The sequence below is a fragment of the Sturnus vulgaris genome, chromosome 4 (assembly GCF_052056855.1).
Source record: "Sturnus vulgaris isolate bStuVul1 chromosome 4, bStuVul1.hap1, whole genome shotgun sequence".
Classification (NCBI taxonomy): Eukaryota; Metazoa; Chordata; class Aves; order Passeriformes; family Sturnidae; genus Sturnus; species Sturnus vulgaris.
The window spans coordinates 7,224,972-7,249,859 of NC_142246.1; the positions used below are offsets into that span (position 1 = coordinate 7,224,972).

General features: G+C 41.7%; 2 protein-coding genes across 3 annotated transcripts; both read right to left on the reverse strand.

The window, feature by feature from the left end:
- Window positions 1–176: 176 nt before the first annotated feature.
- On the reverse strand, window positions 177–11,570 carry LOC106865279 (uncharacterized). 2 transcript variants are annotated; one of them, XM_088163022.1, is made up of 12 exons: window positions 11,446–11,570; window positions 9,810–9,926; window positions 8,495–8,599; window positions 7,998–8,117; window positions 7,098–7,247; window positions 6,142–6,279; window positions 5,417–5,533; window positions 4,913–5,020; window positions 3,665–3,778; window positions 3,228–3,341; window positions 2,303–2,489; window positions 177–1,466 (listed from the first exon to the last, which is right to left on the reverse strand). In XM_088163022.1, the coding sequence occupies exons 1-10, from the start codon at window positions 11,496–11,498 to the stop codon at window positions 3,236–3,238; spliced, it is 1,128 nt and encodes a 375-aa protein (XP_088019148.1). In that variant the 5' UTR covers window positions 11,499–11,570; the 3' UTR covers window positions 177–1,466; window positions 2,303–2,489; window positions 3,228–3,235. The 2 variants fall into 2 exon arrangements, with proteins under 2 accessions (XP_088019148.1, XP_014750710.2); XM_014895224.2 differs by having other exon boundaries at window positions 7,998–8,129.
- A 4,971-nt stretch (window positions 11,571–16,541) lies between these two features.
- On the reverse strand, window positions 16,542–24,406 carry TMEM129 (transmembrane protein 129, E3 ubiquitin ligase). The gene is made up of 4 exons (XM_014895223.2): window positions 23,662–24,406; window positions 22,081–22,555; window positions 19,709–19,868; window positions 16,542–17,213 (listed from the first exon to the last, which is right to left on the reverse strand). Exons 1-4 carry the CDS (start codon window positions 24,368–24,370, stop codon window positions 16,965–16,967), a joined length of 1,593 nt encoding a protein of 530 aa, XP_014750709.2. The 5' UTR covers window positions 24,371–24,406; the 3' UTR covers window positions 16,542–16,964.
- Between the last annotated feature and the right edge of the window lie 482 nt (window positions 24,407–24,888).

The window sequence follows — 24,888 nt, forward strand, 5'->3', positions numbered from 1 at the left end:
CTTCAAAAGTCTAATTTTAATCCTCTTTTCCCCTTTTAGCAAGGGCAAAAAATCCAAAATTACTTCTTAAACCGAACTAAGCACCTTAAAACAAACAAGAAAGGACTGCTGAACCCACATATTCATTTTATAATCAAACAGACAACACAACTGCAAAAGCAGACTAACAGGGATTTTTAAAGTCTTTAATTCTTCTGCATAAAGGCAAATTGCCAGAAAAGTAACACATTCCCTTATTTACAATCACCATAAATTAAAAGAAAAACATGCACACTAGACAAGGTTCTAAATACTATCTTTTAGAAAAGCACTGTACAGATGTGTCCCTTGTACACACACGCTCCGTGCTCTGTGGTGTGTGACTGATACACCCTTGTGTTGGGAAAAATGTGTGAGCATGCCTGGAAATAACATTTTGGGAGGGAGAGTAGTTTCTGGGGAAGCAGCTTACTTGCGAATCAGCAGCCCAATGGGCTCTTGGCCCTGGGTATTGCTAGCCCCACAGTGTGGGAAAACAAAATCAAATTCCTGCAGAGATGCAACTCCCAGCTCTAGCAGACATTGGTATCCCAGTACATGCTACACAAGGACTGTAAAATTCTTGTAACTGGCACACGATTTTAGTCTAAACCACTGTAGCCACAGCTCTCACTTAAAACTTCTACACACAGTGCTAGCAGAGTTTTAAAAAAAAGGAGAGCCTATCCCAACACCATCACAACCCTTAGCCTGGACAAGAGCAGCTCCACACCTGCAAATACTGCTATTCATCCCCAATAGTTGTAGGAACAACAGGCACTGAATGCATCCTCTCCTACTCTTTAACTGTAGACTGGATCTTTGGGTCAGGCTGCAGCACACTTAAATGCAAAATCCAGGTATTTAAATTGTGCTGCTGTTCTAACAGTCACTCAGCCCCTTCAAGACAAGGATTTGATTTTGATAAACCATCTACCTTTCCTTTCTCTTCTCTCACTTGGCTTAGGCAAATGCCAGCTTAATACATCTCAGAGAATAGTAAACAGGCCAAATAGGTGATCACCCAATCCCATAGTTATGAACAGCCTGTCTTTAATGACTGGAGGAAAGCTGAAGTCATCTACATTCTTTTGAAGTAGTTCTTCAGGCTGGATGTCCAGTTCTGGTCCAGTGGAGCAGAGGGGGTTCCTTGGTTGGAGGGGTTGCATTTTTCAGTCTGACTTGACACTGGACCAATTCACTGGTGAAACATCAGCACACTCTGAGGAACAAGTTCTCCAGAGGGAATGGCAGGATCCATCACCTGAAGCAGCCTTTGAAATATAATGCACATGTCACCTGCCAACACAGGCACAGCAGAAATGTCCTCACAAAAGCTTTAAGGAACATCCATTGTCATTGCAGCACAGGCTTCATGAAATCTGAAGTTTTACATTTGAGGCACAGCTTGCAGGAAACAATCTATCCTTATAAAGATCTGGAGAAATCTGAACAAAAAAACAGTAACAGCATTTTATAAATGCTATATCCAGGCATTAACAACAAAACACATCTTTTAAGCCCTAGTGTTACAGTAGCAGTAAATGGAAGAGTGCACTGCATATGGTGAGCTTATAACACAGTATAAAGGAGAAACCCATAACGTCCACACTAAAGAAAGTGTTACAGCTAGTATGAACATTTTGAGAACATAAATTACTGAAAAAATACAGTACTAGATATCCTACATTCCTAAAGTATTTGTGAGAGAGAAAAGGAAGCAGCTGAGCCTATTTTTCCCAACCCTTAGCAGCATTTTCATCTACATGCCATTAATTCATAAAACAGGCTTTTATCTCAATTCTAATTAACAAATTTCCACCACATCTTAAGTATCCTATTGACTAAGTTTTTTCCCCACAAAGCAACCAGATACATTCACATTTATTCTTGTTTAAGAGAGAAATTTTCTTTTGGCAAAAGGGAAGGTAGTGTGGAATTCTACCATGTAAACCACTATCTGGTTTTCAAGCAAGATTAAAGTTCCACAGATAAAGTTCCTGACCCTTGAGTTAGAGCTCATCACATCTAAAAGCCAAGGTCAAAGGCAATGTTGCTCTAAATACTGATCTTTTCATCCCAGAAAACCGGTATGTTGCTCCACAGAGAAAATATTTAATTCACTTTATATATTCTGCATCTAACAGAGCTTTTTTTTCAATTAGAACAAGTGATTATAAATCCACTGAATATACACACTCCTTAATACAGCCTTATTTTTTAGATATCAACTACGTGGAAACCAGAAAGGCTCTTAACTGTGACACAGAGATGCTTCTTTTACCTGAATAATTTCACGTGATGTTGATTGCACATATGCTGACTGTAAATCTCTTTCAGTGCAGATCCTACATGACAGCACCAGTTTTCCAAGACTTGATCTGCTGATCTCAGACTACATTCCTATTCTTCAAGTCTTTTTCTGTCACAGGAGAAATTCCTTCTTCAATACTTCTATATACAAAGAGAGACTAGATATTTTCAAATATTGAATTAGCACTTGAGAGAAGTGAATGCATGTTAGAATCTTATTCATGCTCAAAAAAATTAAATTAGAAATTAATAAAGTCAAAAGAAAAAATGTCATTAGCATAAGTTTTTAAAAACTCTAATTGCCTTTTCCTCACATTGCTATAATCCAAAATCTAAGTGTAAAACTAATTTTGGCCATATTCTTAGAGAGTTTTATAAGGCAAAATATTCAAAGATCACTGTTTAACATTTATATCCTAATCCATGTTTCAGAGCCTGCATCAAATGTAGTAGGTCAAAGACAATCAAACTACACAAAAGGCTAGCTGCTAATAAAATCTGTTTGACCTAGATTACCACTCATCCTATTAATGCACCACAGGAATCTACAGTCCAAGAGAAAATTTTCATTAAAATCTACTGCTGCAAATGCCAAGTTGTGACTTCATCACAAAAATATTAAGAGGCAGAAAAGGTGCTACTGAAGTACTTAAAAAAACTGTCACTTTTCATTTGAGAGATAAAACCACATTTTCTGCCTGACAGGTAACAATTTCAGTTTAGTAAGTCTGAAGCATTCGATTTTTTAATTAAGGTGCTGTATTAAGTGCAAGAGAATGGGATAAAACACTAATAAAATAAAAGAGAAACTGATCTGCCTGAACTGAACAGTTGGATTCTGTATAATGATACTGCAGATGGGCTACAGATCAAGTAAGCAGTCAGCACAAACTCACCTTGGTATCTAAAATTTTTTCCTCAATATTGTATCTTCAGCATTTGCACTTTCCCATCCTCTGTCAGGGTATTCTGACTGATGTCCTTCCAATAAATTGCTACAAAGTTTAAGCCTACAAATAATAATTTAATAAAACAAAACAAAAACCAAAGACTAAATGACTTTATTATGGTAACTTTTAAATACTAAATACAGCTATAATCCATTTACATTAACACAGACTATAACATGAAATCATAAGGACACAATTTTACAACACAACATATAAATATTGATCAACACATCCCTAAGACAAATAGTAAAAAACAGCTAAATAAAAATTTAAAATCAAATGTTTATAATAAATGCTTGAATTACAGCAAGAAAGCAACTAAGCTTCTAAAATAATATGCAAAAATAGCCCTCAAACCCCAACTGATGAGCTGCATTTGATACCTCTCCAGCCTGCAGTCTGCATCTCTGCAAGTCTTGCTGTCAGGCAGAAAGAAGCTGGATTTCTTCTGTTTTGTTGTGCTCCATCCTGAAGAACAGCTGGCTGGAATTGGGTCACTGCATAAAAGCAAACAACTATCATTGTTGTCATTACAAAACAACTTAATCTCGAGGGAGACAGAGAGGCAGCTTCCAGCTCTTAGGCTGTGGACGTGAGAGGCAAACTTCCAATTTTTTGCACAAGGAAGTGTGAAAGGGGCATCATCATCATTTTCCAGCATTACCTGGGATGGCAGAGTTAGCAGAAAGCAACAGACAGAGAGTCAGACTGGAAAAAGCCAAGTAAACTCAATGTCTTGGGCTACAATGCAGGATGTGACCAAAGGCATGTATTCTATCACCATCTGTGGAAACCAGGTAGGGCAGTGATCTTTATCTCCAGGGGGGACATCTTCTGTTAATGGACCATCTGCTAAAACCAGCTAAGGCAGTGTTCATTATCTCTTCCACTTCCTCCAGGGAGACATCCTCCATTGGTGGGCCATTGAGTCTCACTGCATGACTGATAAAATTACATCACCCATGGGGAGAAGCTCCACCCAGGGGGAGGAGCCAAGCATTTCCTATCTAGGTAAAATCTGAGATTTGGAACACCCGAGCAGCCTTTTTCCACTGGATTCCAGAGGAAAACCAGAACCTTCCACATCATTACTGGACCTTTGGAGGAAAACTGTATCCCTCTACAGGACCACTGCTTCAACTGAACCACACCTGTCACTCCAGGAGGACTGCAGCCACCATTTAATGGGACTGCTACCAACACTCTGACCAACAGGGTGTCAGGTTTTGCTCTGACTCTGTCAGTGTTTTGGTTTTTTGTATTACTGTATTTTTATTTTAATTTTCCTAGCAAAGAATTATTATTCCTATTCCTATATCTTTGCCTGCAAGCTCCTTAATTTCAAAATTATAATTTAGAGGGAGGGGATTTACATTTTCCATTTTAAGAGAGGCCCCTGACTTCCTTAGCAGACATCTGTTTTTCAAACCAAGACACTCAAAGAACAGAAATAACAACTGAACATACTACATGCTGGAGGAAATGTAAGAAGGCAAAGAAACCAAAACAAAACCAACAAAAAAAACCCCTACTAGTAACCAGTGAAGGAAAAGATTAAGAAGAAAAGAAAAGGGCACCTTTACAGCATAAGCAATAAACAGAAGTAACAACATCATCACTAGGGTATTTACCTTGTTATTCCTATACTTTGTTGTACTGTCATTACTTCATCTCTTTCACCAAAGGCTTCCCAGTCTGAGCACTTTGAAAAAGCCTCCTGATGTCCTGAGTCAGTAAGGCTGGGAAGAAAATGAAAATGTCTGAACGCATGCACTGTGGTAACACAGTTCCTCTTAATTTCTCAGAAGGGGGCTAAGTAGAGAGAAGAAACCAACCTGTATGAACATTTTTACTAAGGTTAGTGTGAAATGTCTACTAACTGCCAAAACCCTTAGTGTTTCCCAAATCTACACATGAAATACAACCTGTGCTGTGTCTTCTGACACTTTGCAATGGAAGACTAAATATTTGCTATCATATAGCAAAATTATTCTCACATGATTTCCCTTCCTCATTAAATTTCAGACATTTAGATAAAATTAAAGCTATTAACAATAGAAGGGGAAAATACCAGTCATATTCTAAAAGTCAGATCATATCATCAATGAATTCCCACATGGAGAATCATTTCATACCTTTCCAGTGTGTGGTACATCTGCAGATAATGGTTTTTGCTCTCTGAAACCACAGAGGAGTCAGAATTGTTTCTTTTTCTGCGTTTCCATACTGGAGAAGAATCAGGAGAACGGGAACTACAAAAATAGATTTTACATATGTAGTATTTTTATCTGTGTTTAAACATTTATCAGTATTCTGCTAAATAACAGCATATGCTACAGAGGAAGTTTTCTTTTCAGGTGTGATTCTTCAGTCACACAGAGGAACACTGAGCAAATCGCTCACATTTTGGAAGAAAAACCATTTTGAGCTCCACACACATCACCTCAGGACAAGGTATTTCAGTAAACAGGGAAATACATGTCACAGTCAGTCGCCCTGCTGTTCTGCAGACAGGCACAACAGTATTAAGGATGAGGACTCCTGCTTCTGAAAAAGCTCCCCTACTTTCAGAACATTCCAGGAGCAGTTAAAGAAACCTCAGTACTCCACTGTATAAACTGAGAAGTTGAAAAAAATCACTGCATTTCCTTCTGTTAAATCATGTAATTCTGCAATGCTGGTAATTTTTCCATATTCAATGCTCTTTACTACTGATGGATTACATTCAAACAGCAAAAGTATCAAACTCCAAAGCTGAGTATTAAATGCCCTTCCACACAACATTTCCTACAAAAACCTGACAGCACTGACATGTACTGAATTATTTCCCTAAGTTAAGCACAGGAGTTTTCTCTCATACCTCTCAGGCGTGTAGGTAGTCTGTGTGCATTCATCTTCACATTCATTTCTCTTCTGCTTTTCATCAAACACAAAGGAGCTAGAAACATCCTCATCTTTGCAGAACCATTCCTGGGAACTACCTGAAGGTTCTGTACTACTAAACACAGGAGGAAAAAAAAAAAAAGCTTTAAAAAAACCACCCATCTGGCTTACTGCTCCAAACAGGTAACAGTTAAACTGCAGTAAAAAACTAACAGTTCATCTCATGTGACACCCAAATGGTGTAAACTGCAACTTTTACCACAGGTCAATTACAGCCAAGGTAAAACTATTCACACAGTGCAATAACACAGTTAAGGGAATTCCATTCACTCTTCTCCCAATTTACTACTCCAAATCTTGTAAAGTATGAGGTGGCATTAAGTAGCAGAGCTAACCTTGTTACAGAAATTCAAAGCTGTGAAAAGATAAAAATATTTCCTTCTTGAACACAGTTGCCACTATCCTGCAGAGAGCACCCATCTACTTAAACATCTCCCATCTACTTAAACATCTCCCATCTACTTAAACATCTCAAATTCTCTAACATACTGTCACTGTAGGAGACATTTGGTTCCACTGACATCAGGAAAAGGAAAGACGAAAAGTTATCAAAGTCCAGGAACCGTAACTGTCAAATTTCTGATTATGTCTCTTGCTTTCCAGAGAAGTAATGTTACCTTGTGCCCACCAGTGTAAATACTAAGGGGAAGGGAATTACTACTGCAGGCAGACCAAATGCCATTCTCCCCTTAACACCTGACTGCAGATTATCATAAACTAAATAACTGGAATATCTTGAAGACTAACAGAATTCAAATGGCAAACAACACATCCAAGAAGACTCCCAGTTTTGAGTCTGATCTTTTTTTCCCCCAGTCAGGAATGCTCTAAAGGAACTACAGAGCCCTCCTTGAATTCACCCATGGAACATACACGGGCCGCAGATCCCAAGTTTCTTCAGCAGGAGGATCCCAGGCATGCAGTGCTATCTTCCACAGCCGGATCTGCTTGTCCCAGGACCTACGGCTGTACTTCTTAAACTTGTTGGGAGTTCTAGGGTGAACTCCTGGGATTCGCTCTTTCCTGTAAATACACAGTAACATTTATTGTTTCAGAACATAAGGAGTTTTTTCCTTAAAAAGAATCCCTAATCCATCAGGTCTCACAAGCATCAGCACTCTAATAAACAAAATGTTCATATTTTTAAACACTTAACTGAAATGTATATACTATAAGACATTATCAAAAACAGATCACAAAAGCAACAACTAACTATAACGTGTTGAGTCAGACTGTAGGCTCATCCAGTCTAGCACTCTGACAGCTGCCAAAAGCAGATCCCTACTGGCCTTGAACAAAGATGAAACAGAAGCATAACTCATACTGCTTCAATATTATCCTAAAAAATCCAGCTCCTTCTACTTTACTTTTCCAGAGTCAATTATAGCTTCTTTTATTTAATATTGTACTGAGTCTGTCGAGGATGGAGCTACCTTCCTTCACAGCAGTCCCTGCAGTGCTGTGTTTTGCATTAATCACTAAAACAGTGCTGATAAACACATTGATTTTTGGGTGTTACTGAAGCGCTTGCACAGCTTCAAGGCCTCCTTTCTCCACCCCCCAGACACTAAGGTGAGAGTGAACATTAAGTTGAGAGAGAAAAGTGCTGGGACAGCTGACTTAAATTACCCAGAGATATCACACATCATATTATGTCAGACTCAGCAATAAAAAACTCAGGAAGAATTTGAAGAGAACTAAGACTGTGTGCTATTCTACACACCAGGAACAAATATAAGTTCATTTGGAAATCTGCAACACAGTGCAACTTACTTTGGAACTTCTTTAATGTATCTGTCATATGCAAGGGTATTCTTTCCAAAATTGATCTGTTTTTGTCTTCTTCTCAGGACCACTTCATCAGTTTCCCATACAGATGGATTAGCAGAGTCACTTGAAACAGAACTTGAAAATAAAAATATTAATTGAAAAGTTGAAAAGAATCTTACTAGCTTTATAAGAAGTTACATAAACACATATTCTAGAACTGCCCTGTATTCTTAATTATAGACAGTGAGCACAACTCTTATGTCGCAAGTTCACAGAAGTGAAAGCTGTGCTAATCAAATCTGAATCGCAAACGATCACACAAGTAACTTTAGAGATAAAACTTCTCTGCTACTTCCTCCTTAAAGCTTCCTTCTGGCTTGATAGGAAACAGCCTCTCTGTGGCTTCAAATCTGCATTAATGCATGTGAAGTAGTCAGAGATCACCAGATGGTTATTGCTAAAACCAATGCAACAATAAGCAGTAATAGTTCAATACCTACTTTGTCATTTTTTTATTTGATGTCCTCATTGTTTTGCCTTCTTCAATGCTACCTTTCCAGCTGGGGCAATTGGAAAGTGGCCTAGAATGTTCTGATGTTGTAGAGCTAGAAAATAATGGGAATTCAACATGAATGTTTGCTGCTTGTAACACATTTAATCAGCAGAAACATCAACAATGGACAAAACCACCTCCACTACTGTAAAACCATGGGCATATTCCTTCTCCATTTCAGTTCTAAGTAACTTTCAGCCTGCCTTCTTGTCAATTTAATGCCTCAGCATTTAATAAATTATGTAAGTAATACAGAAGCAGATTTAGCTGATAGTCTTGTTTTCCCTAAATGGTTTCACATCAACAGATGAAATTACCATCCAAGTTGACAATGTCATTTTAACACAGGACAAAGATTCCATACTGAAAAGGAACATATCCACTCAGCAAAAGAGAAACACAAAACATTGCTGGCACATGCACATAAGTCTCACACTCATGTCATACTGTTAGTATTTTTTTATGACCACATCAAAGACATAGAAAATGATCCTGAATGCAAGGCCTTTCCTAAGCTCCTCAAAAGATTCATTCATTAACGAAGCAGTATTAAACATGCCACCAAAAATTAAAAACACCTTCATTCAGGAATGTATGAATTACATTAAAAAATATTTTCATGCACCCTTAGTAAAACACTTCCTCTTACATTCTGTTCAGTTTTCTGCAGATATCTCAGCACTCATCACTTTTCACCCTTGCTATCAGACTAAGATACTAACATCAAACACTTGCTCCACCTTGGGTCTTTAGTCTAGAATATCCAAAAGCCAAAGAAAATAGTCATAAAATTACCTAAGTATAAAGTTCTATCTCATCTCAAATTGTCCCCAGTAATGGACTGTGGAGGAAATAAAAGGTGCCCACTAAAAACTGCAGTACAGCTAAATAAACCAAATGGACTGTAAAGAGACAAAGATGCCCACATTTACACATAAAGATGCACAAGTAAAGTATGAATATAACAGCAAACTGCTTAATTTATACTAATATTGAAGACTTCAGCAATAAAAGGCTTAAACTAGTGCTTCAGTACCTAGCATTTCTCCCTTTCATTTTGAATACTTGCAAATACTATGGTATGTATTGCAATGAGACAAACTGGATGGTCTTCTTTAGGCATTATGCAGGTATCCTCCTAACTCTGTGCTACCCTACTATAAGAAAACACTCAACCTAAACATGTCTAAACTCTTCTTGGAGTCCTAAAGAAGAGTGCAGCAAAGTGGAGATTTAAAAAAAAAATTACACTTATTCCTTACCTCTCCAGCCAGCGGTCTGAATGGCCACACTGATATTCCTCAAACACTGGAGAATCCGAATCATTGCAGCTTCTACGTTCCTGTTCTTGATGCCAGCAGTGTGGATGTTGCACAGAACTAGAAAACAAGAATTTTCATCTGAAATCAAGTCACTGAACATGGCCTATAAAAATCAAACATGGACAATCTCATTTGGCATACAGCTGTGTGATTCCTATCAACTTATTCAGGCAACACATACACAAGGTGTTCAATTGCTGAGAAAATGTCTTTGACTAATGTAATTAAGAAATCAAAATTTTCTAATAAACAGTTAATATTTAGATAACCAAAAACATACTCTTTTTGCAAACAAAATGGTAGGGAAGAAAAACCTAATTGAGGACAGCCACCAGGGTTTATGAACTTGTGGACATTCACCAACATCCACAGACCATCCTCTGTCAGCAGCACATTATTTGACATTTATTTACTGCCCCATCCAGTAAACTCATAGAAAAGACAAGTCCAGAAACTACACTTTAATGCAATGGCTAAGGAGAAGCAGGTCAAATGTTTATGTGGAAACACTTTTGCACAGGAAACTCTTGACCAGACGCAGCTGCAGAGCCCTCACAAGGCAGCCTGGAACAAGAGCTGACTGTAGTGCTTACGACACACTGGCGGATCAGACAGGGATTGCTTAAAGGTTGAGTTCTCTACATTCTCCTCTTCAGTTCCGGAGGCTTTGACATCTTAAATGATAGTTTACTAAACAAAACACAATTGTAGCATCTCCTAACACGAGACCTGGTGTCTGGGCTAAGGACCACACCAGCAAATTCACCGTCACATCTGTCCGAGACGACGATCTGGTGCTGCAACCTCTGCACTGTAAATACACCGTGTTTCTGTACGTGTGAGTAACAGCGAACACACTGCCCTGTACGCGCCAGGTCTCTGCCCTCAGCTCAACAAGGGAGAAGAAAGGATTTTTGATATTTTACTCTATATTAACCACCCGTGTTTTCTTTCCCTTCCTCCTCCACCCTGACTGGCTTTGGGAGGTTCCTGCTCCCAGAGCGCTTCAAGTTACCAACAACACAGCACAAACAGCTTCCTCAAATCACAGACCCAGGCAAAAAAGTCGCCTCCAAACCCGGTCAGTTCTCGCTAAGGCTATGAGCGAGACCACCTAACCACCTTAAACAATTACTGGGTTTAACAACTTGAAAGAAAAAAAATTTAAGCCAGCTTAGGTACACTATGACACATGTCATAAGTACGATACTGCTTGAAAACGTAAGGGGAAATGCTAAGCACACATTACGTCTTTTAGAAATATTCCGGTATTTGCTTTGCACTGCGCGACCGCTCCAGCCCCATACCGAGCCCCAGTGCTCCCATCCGGGCTGGGGCGTCTCGTCGAGCCCGCACGCCCTGCCCGGGGCTGCTGGTCCCTCACTCGCCACTGACACAGGAGGCCGAAGGAGCCCCTGCACTGGGACGAGGCCGCAGGAGAAGATTTGCCTGAGGAGCAGGGGCTGCACAGCCAGCACTACCTCCGGAGCCATCCCGGGACAGGCAGCGCCGCACTCCCGCCCGCCCAGCGCGGCGCTGCCCGCCCCGTTCCCCGTCCCCCCGCGGCCGCTCCCACCTGCGCAGCCCGCCCGGCTCCGCTGTCCCCGGGCGGCGCGGCCCGCCGGACATGGCTGAGGCGGGCGGCGGCCCGGCCCAACATGGCCCCGGCCCGGCCCGGCCCGGCCCTGGCGGCAGCGCAGGCGCGGCCCGTCCTCCCGCGGGGAGCGCAGGCGCGGCCCCGGCTGTGCCGTGACCGGGAGAGCCCCGGGTCGTGCTGTTCTTACGGGGGGGACCGGTGGTTCTGACAGGAGGAGAAAAGCGCCCTTGTGAGGGCCCGGGCGGTGACGAGGCCGGGAGAGCCCCGGACCGTGCTGTTCTTACGGGGGGGACCGGTTGGTCTGACAGGAGGAGAAAAGCGCACCGGTGAGGGCCCGGGTACAGTTCCCTCACACCGAGGGCACCATTGCCCTCACACCATCCCCCTCCGGCTGCATCCCCCGGCCCACTCCGCTCGCAAAGGCATGGAAAACGCTCTAAAGTTTTACCTGATAACCTTAACTTTAGAATTAAAGCTCCCACATTAAGGCGTTACCTCACGCAATAGCCAAGGATTCGTTTGGGGACAAGTTATTTTTCTGCTAGACGTCGTGAGGGGTTGGTGGCCAACACAACGTACAAGCTACAAGAATGTGTCCCACATTTCATACCATTAATGGAATCATGGAACAGTTTGGCTTGAAAAGGACCTGAGAGATAACTTGCTCCAATATTTATATCTCAACTCCTAAAATAGCTTAAAGCCAACAAACATTTCTTAAGAAAAACAGTCAGAACTTTAGTCTTACTGAGGTTATCCTGACTGGAATAGTACCTAGCTGCAGGCTAGCCAGTTTCATAAAATCACAGAATAGTTTGGGTTGGAAGGGACCCTGAAGACCATCTACTTGCAACTCCCGTGTCATGGGCAGAGACGCCTTCCCCTAGAGCAGGAGGCTCAGAGCCCCATCCAGCCTGCTTGGAACAGGGTCCCTTACAGGGATGGAGCATCCACAGCTCTGGTCAGCCTCTGACTCACCACCCTGACAGCAAAGAATTCCTTCCCCTGTCTCTAATCTAAACCCACTCCCTTTCAGTTTGAAGCCATTCCCCCTTGTCCTATCATGGCATGGCCTTGTCAAAAGTCCCTCTACAGCTCTCCTGGAGACCCTTTAGGTAGTGGAAGGTGCTCCAAGGTCTTCCTGGAGCCTTCTGTTCTCCAGGCTGAACACCCCCTGCTCTCTCAGCCTGTCTCCATAGCAGAGGTGCTCCATCCCTCTGAACATCTTCATGGTTCTCCTCTGGACGCACTCCAATAGGTCCTCTACAGGAATATGATATAGGAATGTTACAGATTCTTTATTGCTGGTGCTCAGTAATAAATCTGAGCAAGGTCATGATTAAATAAATGTTTTATGTAGGACACACCATTGCTACATGCCAGTGCTTCCTCGGAAAGACAATTTTTAGTCGTTGCCCCTGCTGATTTCATGACATCCAGTGTCACTCCTTCCCATCTGATAGTTGTGAAAAGTATGTGGAGGCTTTTCGTCCCCTGAGGTTCTTACAGAGATTTCATACGCGCATTCTTCCATTTATGCAACCCTCTGCATTCAGGCTGTAGTCAGAAAATCCATCGAAGGACTTACCATGTACACCTTCAGGAGAATTTAAGCCCTATTTGTATTTATTCCGATGTTCTCAAGTAAGACACCCCATACAGATAAGCAGACTGATTTCTGCCCATATAAAGTTTTATGTGGTAAACATAACTTTAAAATTAAAACCACAAGTCTTAACAAAGAATCGACTATATTTTTATTGAGCTCTTCAGAGAGTTTTAAGATTAACTGCATGTATTCATTTAGGCTTTTCCTTAAGGGCTATCCAAATAACACTGTTCATTTTAAACAGGCAAGCTATCTAGCTAAAAAACCCCACCAACCCCAAAAACCACAAATAAGAAATCCTGCAGTATGTCTTTGGAAGAAAATGTCTAGTAATCCATGGAAGAGCTTGAGCATTTATATCTCAACTCCTTAAACAGCTAAAAGTCAACAAACATTTTTTTTTTTAAATGGCACTGAGAACCTCAGTCTTACTGAGGTTTGTCCTGACTGGATGGTGCTTAGCTGCAGTCTAGCAAGTTTTACAATATCAGAAAAAGGTTTGATTTGGAAGGGACCTTCAAGATCATTTAATTCTACTCCCCTGCCACGGGCAGAGACACCTTCCACTAGACCAGGTTGCTCAAAGTCCTGTTAAATCCCTTTAGCACTTCAAAGAATGGGGCAGCCACAACTTCTCTGGGCAACTTGGTCCAGTGTCAACACAATAAAAATATTCATACTGAAGAGATCTCATGGTAACTTGGTATTTTGGTTTCAAGCTATGCCAAACCTCATAGTAGAAAAACTGTACTCATATAATGGATTAAAAATATGTCCTGCTTGGGGAAAAAAAAAAGTCTTTTTTTGGTTGATAAATTATGTTAACCTAAAGAAACAACAAATTTATCAATATGCCCTGGGACACTACAATTACAGAAGTAATACAACTGTGGAAATAAATATTGCCACGACCTATGTTTTGAGAAAGATCTGTTGAGCTGCAGCATGCCAGGAAATTTGGGCTACACATGATACACTCATATGGGGTATTTGTACTGACACAGTCCACCAACAGGCTGTGTTTAGTTTAATGACATCACATTTATATAATATACCTCAGATTACTAACACTGCCCACCCACAAATCAGTGATGTGGAGAAGCATACAGCTGGAAATGCAAAACTAAATAAATATCAGTAATTTACACACAGTAATAAAAAAGAAAATTCTTTCAGTAAATATTTTAGCCACTTGCATTACTTAGGGTTTTTTATTTTTTTTTTGTTTGGTTTTTTGAGTTTTTTTGTTTTGTTTTGTTTTGTTTTCACAAAATACTGTAAGAAAGCTGATTCTAAACCCTATCCTCCTATTTAAATGTATCAAGATTGTGTGGGAGGCAGTGGTGTGTTCTTTACTGCAAACAGAGAGGATCTTCTAGGATCTTCTCTAGAAAGGGCCCTGTATGTACATGTGGCTCTTTGGATGATAACCTGAAGCTACCACAAAGACAAATGCCTATTTTTCTAGTCTATTATTTTCATGTTAATATGGATTTTTAACAAGTTGTTTCTCTAACACAGCCTTTAAGAAGCTCACAAATGTTTGAGGCACGTCAGATTACTTTGAGAATTTAAACTTAGGGAAAACTACTTGTTTTAAGGAATATAAGTCATGTACTATCATTAACATAAATTGTGTTTTTATTTTGGTAATTATTACTAAGAGGCACTTCTGTGGATAGAGCATTAAAAGATGCAAGGGTATAAAACATTTATGACTGTTACTCTGTTGTACTTTTATATTGACAAAGAGGTAGGATGAAGAAAACGTTCCACTGGAGTGAAAACTTCCCATTAACTCAGAGTAGATTCCACTGCAAGAGCAATGAGGAATTTAAAGCTTTTATTACATAAGATACTATTGGCAACTGACCTGATTTTAGTCTGTAAATCATCTGCAACTACATGCATCTGAGATTCTGAAGGCCTTTATGATTTTAGCTTCACATAAATATTCACAATAAATATTTTTATTCCAAACAGGCAAAGTGCAGTAGTGGCAAAAACACAGCTCTCAAATCGTGCCATCTTTTCTGCAAGCATTTCAAGGGCCACATCCCACATATCCATGCCACATTATGTAAACTTTTCAGAAGCACATGCTACAAAATGCTTATTTGTAAAGGCTGCTGTGTAGTGATTAGGTGCATGTCAGACAACACCACCCGGCCCTGTAAGAACCTTGCAAAGGTTAAAAAATCCTGCAGACACCATTTTAAATCTGGAAATAACTTTCCCACAGAAGTACTAGAAAATATTTTAAATTCAATTGCTGATTGGCTCCTAGATTTTTTAATTAGTTTTCAGACTTGCCAACAAATCTGTTTGAAACTCTAGAACTCAAATTAATTCTATTCAGATGAAGAGTGACATGCCACTGAAGATCTCTTTGGGAAAGAGAGATAAATCCACACAACCTGTCTCAGTGTCAAATTTTCACTCTGTACAATCCAAAACAGCAGGTAATGGAAAACAGAGAAATCACTGTTATTATCAGGTAGTTTACTTAATTGCATAGTAGATGCTGTATATCAAGGAACTGAGATATGCTGAAGCAATAAATGTTCTTAAACTCAACTAGTTTGAATTTTTACAAATTAGTATTATTTTAAAATTCCAAAGTTAAAATCCAACACCAACAATTAAATATTAGTTTTCAAGCAATGCTGTCAGATCTGTCTTCAGTTCCTTACCCCTCTATGAATTCTTGCTTGCAGGCACACTTGTAACCATTTCCTGGCTGGTTACAAGTGCAGATGGGTGCATTCACTCACTCACACCCATTCACTGTAGCTCAGCTGAGACTCGTATTTCATGGCTGTGCTTCCAAAGTTGTACCATTTTTACATCCTGCCACCTGTTCCTGCTCAAACCAGTTGCCTGTCATAGTAATCAAGGGGTTGTCATATAATCACTGGCATGCCACCTCTGCCCATGATTTACTGGTAAGATCCTTTTGATTATTTAGGTGGAGGTATTAAAGAGCTTTTATTCTTGTATACCAAAGCTTTAAAGTATTCCTTTCTCTATTTGACCCACCTGTGATTTTAATTTACAAATTAAAGCTCAGATGTTTGCTGCACTCCCTTCAAATGTATGTAAAAAAAGTCTCATCACCTAAAGAACATTGAAACCCTAAGAAATGTAGTTCCTGGAAACCAACAATGTTTAACCATGTAGGTAAATGGGTTGACAAATCCTTCTGTTGTTTGAAATAAAGACATCCATCAAAAAGTATGCTAGAGGCAAATTAATGGAATAGAAGGTTCATACAGGACTCGTAAATCTTCAGGGATTACGTTTCTTAGCCTACTGCAATCCTTTGTGAGTAGATGTAATGGAAGTAGTTCCTTCCAGTTGAAGGAACGTAACTGTTACACTTGTTTGAAGAACTGCAAAGATTAGTAATAACTTTACAACTGGATTAAAGAATAACAAAAGTATCAATGAAGTCTAACCAAAGCAATTTTCTCAGTTAGCCCTTTATTGAAGAATCAAAACCCAAGTTAAATTTAAAAATTTAAAGAATTTAACCTACATTAAAACCTGAAAAAACAACAGTACTTCAAATATAGAAGGATAACCTTATTCCATCCAAAATGTAAGAAAGGAAAACAGAGGTTTAAACAAAATTAAAATCCAGAAGCTGACATCAGGTGAGTAAAATCCACAGATACAGGTAGAAGTGGAAAGGAACTGAAAAGATTTACATCTGTTTTCAACACTGTAAAAGAAACTGAAAAGATTTACATCTGTTTTCAATACTGTAAAAGAAACCTTTAGAGTTTATACCCTGGTAGAACATGAAGTCTCAGTAACAGATCTAGCAGGTCTTCAACCAGTCAAACACAGTCAAATTAAAAAAGTTAAAACATACCCAAGTTACTATTCATCGTATTAGGCAAACATCTAGAATGCAAAATTTGGCTCGGCAAGTCGGGCAAGGCACTTGGCTCGACAGCCAGGTCTCTGGGTGCTGCTGGTCCTGTCTGCTGGCAAACCACTTGCCCATGCAGGTGAGGCACCACATGGGCCGGCAGTAGCACTGCTGGCATTCCCCCTCGTTCGGCTCCTGGCAGTTCTTGATGAGCTTGATGTTGGCAATAGTCTGCATACACCCTATGCATGGCTCCAGCTCCTGAGGGAGGAGAAAAACCATCAAAATTGGGAACTGCACAGAATGGTTAATGTTATTGCTCTTCAAAGGCTTTCAGAAAATCATCTGTGGCAGAATAATCAAGGCAGAACTGCCCCACCAAAGGATATCAAATGGTTTTATTTGAACACTCGAATAAATGACAGCAAAGCTTCTCTCTGAACAGAAAACCCAGAACTGTTGCATGAGACTCATGATTAAACAAAAATGACTGAAAAATAAATGTTCTTTCACTCTCTGAAGAGCTTCCAGCAGCCACAGAAAGGTAAGCAAGCAGCCAGCTTTTTCATTCAAACTATTTTTCAAAAACATACCAGTATAAAGTAAGGATAACAAACCAAGCAAACGGTTCTTACCACTTAAAATAGCAAATAGCTATCTTCCATCTTTCTAAGTAAGAGACATAAACGAGGAAACCAGGGCTGTACTGAACACAAGGATGCTCATCCTGAAGGTCCAGAAACTTAATTTTTCTTGGATAGAATTGTAATAACTGATTTTGCCCATAGTTAATTATCCCACATGAACTTGCAGTTGCATATGGGGACAACATCTTGCTATGAAATGTTTTACAATTAATAAACAATAATTAGCATTTCCCACATGTCTTCTAGCTGTCCAAGAACTTGACAAAGCTCAAAAGACGGCACACTGAATAGGCACAGAGACCTGAATCTGTTCAAAATGCACCTGGTTGAACAAAAACCACCTCTCTCTGTGGTCTCTAATTCCCATTTCCGGGGACTCTTCCTTTGTCACCTGAAGTGTCTGTTCAGCTGCACTGTCAGCTGGACTGCAGAGCAGATCCCGATGAACACAAGCCACTCAGCTTTAGCTTGTGAAATTGGGTCTTATCTAAACTTTTAAGCAGGAAAAATTCTAGCATAGAAAGATTAACTAACTTTTTTAACATATTCATGGAGCTTCAGGGAAAAATTCAACGTTATATTTTTAACGTCCTTATCATCATCTGTGATGTCATTTATCACTCAATGTCAAACTCAAGTTTAGTAGCTCAGCTGCCACGTCACAAATTAAATGCTCTGCAAGAAAGCAGCTTTAATATCTTCTCTTTATTGTGACCATCTCTTTTCACTAGCAGTGCAATCAGAACACAACATAATGTGCAGACACACCTGATCCAGTTTTATTTTAGCTAGTTTATATAAACTATATAAGCTGTACAACACTGCCAAAGATACCAACCCCTCACCCCATGAGGTGAACCACTGGACACAGACTCCCTGCAGGGTCACCAGAACTGCTTAAATTGGTTCCCTCTGGACAGTGCTCCAGTCACAACTGCTGCACAAGTATAATAATGATCAGGTCTCTGTGAGTATTACTGGAAGTAGGACTCTGTGCTGTTATAATTAACACCATATAATAACAGCCATAATCATTATAACTAAAGCAAACCCCAATTAAGAATTAGTTTATTTCAGCAGAAGATCCAGCAAAACCTGGCTGTCTAGAAAAGCAAGCTGTATTGGAGCAAGCTGTGTAAAGAACAGCAACAGCAGCTGTGGCACTGGCTCCCCTTAAACCTTCTGCAACATCATCATTTCCAAATGTGTCCATGTAACATTTTAGTAGCAATTATTACAGGGGAATTTATTTCACTATGTTATTTCTCATGTCTCAAAACCATAATGCTCTCAATACAGTTTGTTCCTCGTAGCAGGAACAGAAGCAGCAGCCAGAGCTACATTTAGGCCGAGTTTACTGACATAGCAGGTGAGTATTTGTGAAGGAAGCATCACCTTGACTGAGCAAAGAGCATTTGGGTTTCTGGCATCACTGACCAGGAGGCCTGATTGGAGTCAGTCTTGGCTGTGCAGACCCTAAGAAATTGTGCTTGCTGTGTCTTCTCAGGAAGTTAAGGAATCTAGGCCATGTCTTATCAGGGGCCAGTGAGATGAAACTCTAAGTCCTACAGCTGTACACCCACACCAAGGGGCACTTTAACCACCAGTCACTCTCTAGGTAAACGACTGCAGCCCCCAAGCCCATGGAGCTCTCCTGCAGGGCAACCTCAGGCAGGTAGGAGACCTCTCAAAGGACCTCCTGAGATCAAGAGATCCCTTACTTGGTATCTGTTATCTACAGCAAGGTAAGTAACAGTTTATATTAGATCTAAAACATATTGCATGCAAGCTAGGTGAATTATTAGAAGTGTAGCAAGTAGTAGGGTGTTTAACTGCTGTTCAATTACCATTTAATTACTGACTGAATACTGCTTAATTATTAAATGAGGATTATTAAGCAGTAATCACATGATACTTATAACTTAATCATAATTTGTCGTTTAATCGATATTTTTAATAAAACCTTTTTGTTAACCTCACAACAATGAATTCTCTTAATAATTCACCAGAGATAGCCCTAGGTAAACATTTATCATTTATACAGAAATCACAGGGTCATCTATATTGAAAGTATAATTGTTACAGTCTCATATGGATAGAAAGTTTCACCTGAGTGCTTGGAACATGGTATGTCTGGTTTATTTCCACCAGAGATGTAAAGGTTTCTAAAAATAAATCACTAAGGCTTTGATGGATCACAACATTAGCTGCATTGCTGATTGGAGCACGGAGCTTCTCCCGGAGCTCCCCATACTCTGTGGAGTTCAACCTGAAGAAGAAAAGATGGAGCAAAATGTTACCATGATTATCCACCCAAATACCATGACAGCACCTTGCAGAGGTTAACATCAAGGAAGTGAATCCACAGAAAAGCTGGTACTTATTAGTCAGAATAAATACACAGCATTGTGTTTTCTTGGTTTCTTCTGCAGTTTAGTTATTGGTTTTGGCACAACTCGGTCAACAGAGCACGCTGTCCTCATTCATATCTGTGTAAGATTGCCAGCAGGGTATGTCAGAGATCAGCTAGAACATCATGCAAAAATAAAGGCTTTGGAGGTAATCAGCATGAACAAAAGCAATATAGGTATCATGCATTATCTGCAAAGTGCTGCTGGCACCATTTCTGTCACCTTTTTAATGCCTATTTTCCTAGACAATTATCTAAATCCTCAATTATAAACTCCTGAGGAGTTTAGTTAGGAGAAATTAGGAGAAATATCATGCAGCAGGCATCACAAGGTGATACAGTACTAGATAAGTAGCAAAAAAATGTCAATCAGGTTCTGTGATTTTATGACACAATTTTAGATTGTATCATAACACAATCCCAGAAATTTCACAAAGGTCACAAGCCACTGCTGATTTAAGGCTGCAGCAAGCTGTGTTTCACACCAGCCGCTTCTGTAAATGAAATTTAAGTGATGCCCACAGCACTCAAGTGGCACCTGAGACCTCACACAGATCCTACAGCGATGTATCCCTGTTGTCACCCCTTTTTACTGTAAGAGTTCTGAACTGTAGGGTCAGAATTGTCCAGCTCAGTGCTTCCACTCATTAAACAGCTTTCACGGAAATGTCCTGGGAAGACTGCTCTGGTTTTCCTACTGCTCATTGAGCTCGCTGAGCCCAGCACAATGCAAGGCTGGCTTAGCTCTAGCTCTCTCCAATGTTTTTATTGCTACAGGATAATGTAATTTAACAGATGCTGTCCATGCAAATCAGAGATATTTATATCCAGAGGAACAATTCACACTGAACATGCAGGGAAACATGGCCCACCAGCACAAAAACATTTTTCCTCCAGAAACATCTCACTGTACTTGATTCTGATTCTGGATATATACAATGATCTTGTATGATTCTGCTGCATTCTAGCAGAGATTTACTGACATCTTATTAAAACAGCTTTTAAACACATTCTTCATGCTATTCTGTTTAGTCACAAAGTACAGTTTGGGCTTAGGACTTTTTTTTCCCTAAAAGTCAAACAAGTCATAATTTTCTCAGCTGGGAATGTAGTTTTACCACTCTGGCACTGAAGTGCTTGCAGAAGAAAATCATTCGTTGTTTAATACCAATTTGGTCACCACTGTCACAGGTCTATAAAAGTTTATTTTCTTAGCATTGTCATGCTTACCTTAACTAACCTCTTGTTGTGAGGTTTTTTACCATAATCACCTCTGCCTTTCTCATGCTTGCCCCACTGCAGACCTACAAGTCTGGTGATCTGCCTGCTTTTAATTATCTGATTACCTAATAAATGCTCCTGACATACAAATTTACAGCAAAGAGAAACTCAAATACCTTTTCAAATATAGTTTTAGGAGCACTAACATGGCTGTTAATAACACAACAACAAAGACTTCAGCACCCTTCTACTCAGAGGTTTCTGCCCAACTTGTACTTTAGCCTGGTTACACAGAGACTGCTGAGATAAACAGCATGGGCCCTTGCAAAACAAGCCCTAACAGTTCACAATTGTCACGATTTACTGCTATGAGAATACATAAATGAGAAAGGGACCAAAATTTCTTCCTTGTTTTAGGGGCAGTTGGCTCGCAGTAGCTCAGTGAGAACTCCTCCAAACAGTGATGAAATTATGAGCCTTAAGCACAGGAAAAATCCAAAGTCGTGGATGAACATCAGACAGTTTTAGACAAATAGCTGTTCTCCATCTCTCACCTAATTTCATCCAGTTACTTCCTTCTGCATCCAGCACAATCCTCTCCCTAAGAATGGATCAAAGAGGCAAATCCCTTTGTTTATCCGTTGTGTATTCAGTGTTGCACGTGTATGAAGCTTTCTAAACAACCTTCCCTGCACTGCATGGCAGAACTGCACACACAGCAGCCCTGAACACTAGGCAGGGACCAGAAAGGAAGGGATGAGACCAGAGTCTCCAGACTGGGCACAAATGTGCTCCCTCAGCACCATCAAACAGCACACATGTAACATAACAGGTTTAGCAGTTGTTTTACCGGATATCGAATGCCTTGACGTAGGGATTTACACTGGCAACTCGGATGGTGAGGAACTGCACAGGCACGTTGGAATCTGGTGTGAGTTCGTGCTGTCTGGAGTCTGTCACCGTCAGGTGAATGTCCTGCTGCTGGGCAACATGTAAACAGTAGGTGGTCACTTTAATCACCCATGTGTCCGTAACGATCACTCTGGCTCCTGGTGCTCCGGTAGCAAATTTGTCGATTCTCCTAAATTCTGTGTTGATGGAAGAAGCTACTGCCCTCCAACCCGACTGCGGGAGGGCGTGAACAGCGAGTGTCCGGGCTAGAGGGTGATTATTCCAACCTTTCCGTGACCAGTAATATGCCAGGGCACTGGTGATTGCTGGGAGGAGAACGGCGAAGAAGAAGAAAGTTTTCCACTCTTTTGAGGCCAGGTAGAAAAAACAAAGATGTTTTTCAGGTGCAGCAAAGCACATACCAAGGTAATAACCTGCAAAGAAAAAAAAAACTTACTTTCAGAAAACAAGTAAGTACCTGCAAAAACAGATACCCATGAATCATATGGTATCTAACCAGTGAGTTCACCTCCAAGAGAGGTACTGTACTTCTGGATGACTTCAAATTCAAGCCTCTTGTCACAAGCAAGCTGAGATAAATTCTTAGGCATCACTGATTTTTACCAGAATTACATACCTAAAGGAAAGTGATCTGAATTTTGTTGTTGAATAAAATTATCTGTGAGATGCCGCTTAGTTTTAGGAGAATTATATGGCTAAAGGAAGCCGATTTGCATTCCCTGGTTAAATCACAGAATCACAGAAGATGATGAGCTAGAAGGGCCTCACAAGGATCATCCATTCAATGCTTAGCACTACACAGGACACCCCAAGAGTCACACCATGTGCGTGAGAGCATTGTCCAAACACTCCTGGAGCTCTGTCAGGCTGGGGCTGTGACCACTGCCCTGGGGAGCCTGTTCAGTGCCAGCCACCCTCTGGGGGAAGAACCTTTTCCTGATATCCAACCTAAACCTCCCCTGACACAACCTCAGGCCATTCCCTCAGTCCTGTCACTGTCACCACAGAGCAGAGATCAGTGCCTGTCCCTCCTCTTCCCCTCTGCAGGAATTTGTAACTGCACTGAGCTCTCCTCTCAGTCTCTTTAGGCTGAACAGACCCAGTGCCCTCAGCCTCTCCTCACACAGCTTCTCCTCAGGGCCCTTCCCCATCTTTGTTGCCCTCCTTTGGACACTCTCTAATAGTTTAATGTCATTTTTGTGGTGTCCAAAGCTGCCCCCAGCACTGAGGTGAGGCCGCCCCAGCCCAGAGCAGAGCGGGACAATCCCTCCCTTGCCCGGCTGTGATGCTGTGCCTGATGTCCCCAGCACAGGGATGTCCCTCCTGGCTCCAGGGCACTGCTGGCTCACGTTCAACTTGCCACTGAGCAGGACCCCCAGGTCCCTTTCCCTGGCACTGCTCCCCAGCCCCTCATTCCCCAGCCTGTACTCAAACTGCAGCTCCTTTGTGAGTGCATGTGCAGCCCCGCTGGCTGCACAGCTCGGGGTGCTCTCTGCAGGGCAGCCGCAGCGCTACTCACCCAGGGGCAGCAGGGAGTGGGCAAGCAGCGTGCCGGTGCTGCGCCGCAGGTGGTACTGCACGAAGGCCGCGTCCTCGCTGCCCAGCCAGGCGGACAGCAGGCTCTGCACCGTCAGCCCCGCCGAGCGCACCTCGTCGGGCGGGAACACGAAGCACACGGCGAACACCAGGTAGGCCAGCGTGAAGGTGACCGCGGGGCTCTCCATGCTGCGCCCCGTGGGGCGCCGGGGGCTCCGGCAGCGGTAGTTCCCGCCGCACCCCCGGATGCTCCGGCGGGGAGCGCTGCTTCCCGCCGCTCCAGCGGCAGCTCCCCCCGCAGCCCCGGGTTCTCCAGCGGCAGTTCCCGCCGCACCCCCGGATGTTCCAGCTGCAGTTCCCCCGGGTTCTCCAGCGGTAGTTCCCGCCGCACCCCCGGATGCGCGGCGCGGGCGCTGCCGGGCCGCCGGGGCCGCCGGGGCGGGACCCGCCTCCCCTGGCGCTGACGGTCCCCGCTCCTCCCTCCATCTCCTCCCTCCCCTCCCTCCATCTCCTCCCTCCCCTCCACCCATCCGCGCCTGCCCTGCCGCCAGTCCCGAGCCACGTCCCCGTTCCAGCGGGAGCCTCTCCCGCACCCCGCTCCCGCCCAGCCCCTGCCCGTGGCCTCCGGCATTGTCCGTGCTCCAGGTCACGCTCCGCAGGCCTGGCAGAAGGAACCGATTCCAGTTCTTCATGAACGTAAAAGAGCTCTGTTGGATCAGGGCAGCGTCTTTCTGAAGCAGGGAAACGGCCTGTTTTACTTAAGCGTCGGGAAAAGCTTCTCTTTGTTTCTCCTTGTGTATTTTATGTAATGCTTTCTAATATTTTCTAATAAGACAAGGATGTAGAATCTTAAAATGCTTTAAAGGGAGGCGTATTTCAGGGTATCTTTGTACAACGCCAAACAGTAAAGGGAGAGGTCTGAGTGGAATATCTTGTTACTATTGAAGTACAAATAATAGCTAATAGCCACAAGATTTGCTGTTTCTTACAGAATATAGGAAACCCCCTGCACGCACCCTGTTGTAACCACAAACTTCCATATTTATCTCTTAGAGAAAGGCGAGATTGTATAACTAGAAAAGGCAGAGAATGCTGCATGTGATGTTATAATGCTACTACTGATGGGAGACCAAGTCAATAGTAAATGCTACCTATAGGGTGTGACATCCTAATGCTGGCAGATGGCTGATGTGTTACTGCGGTGATGGAG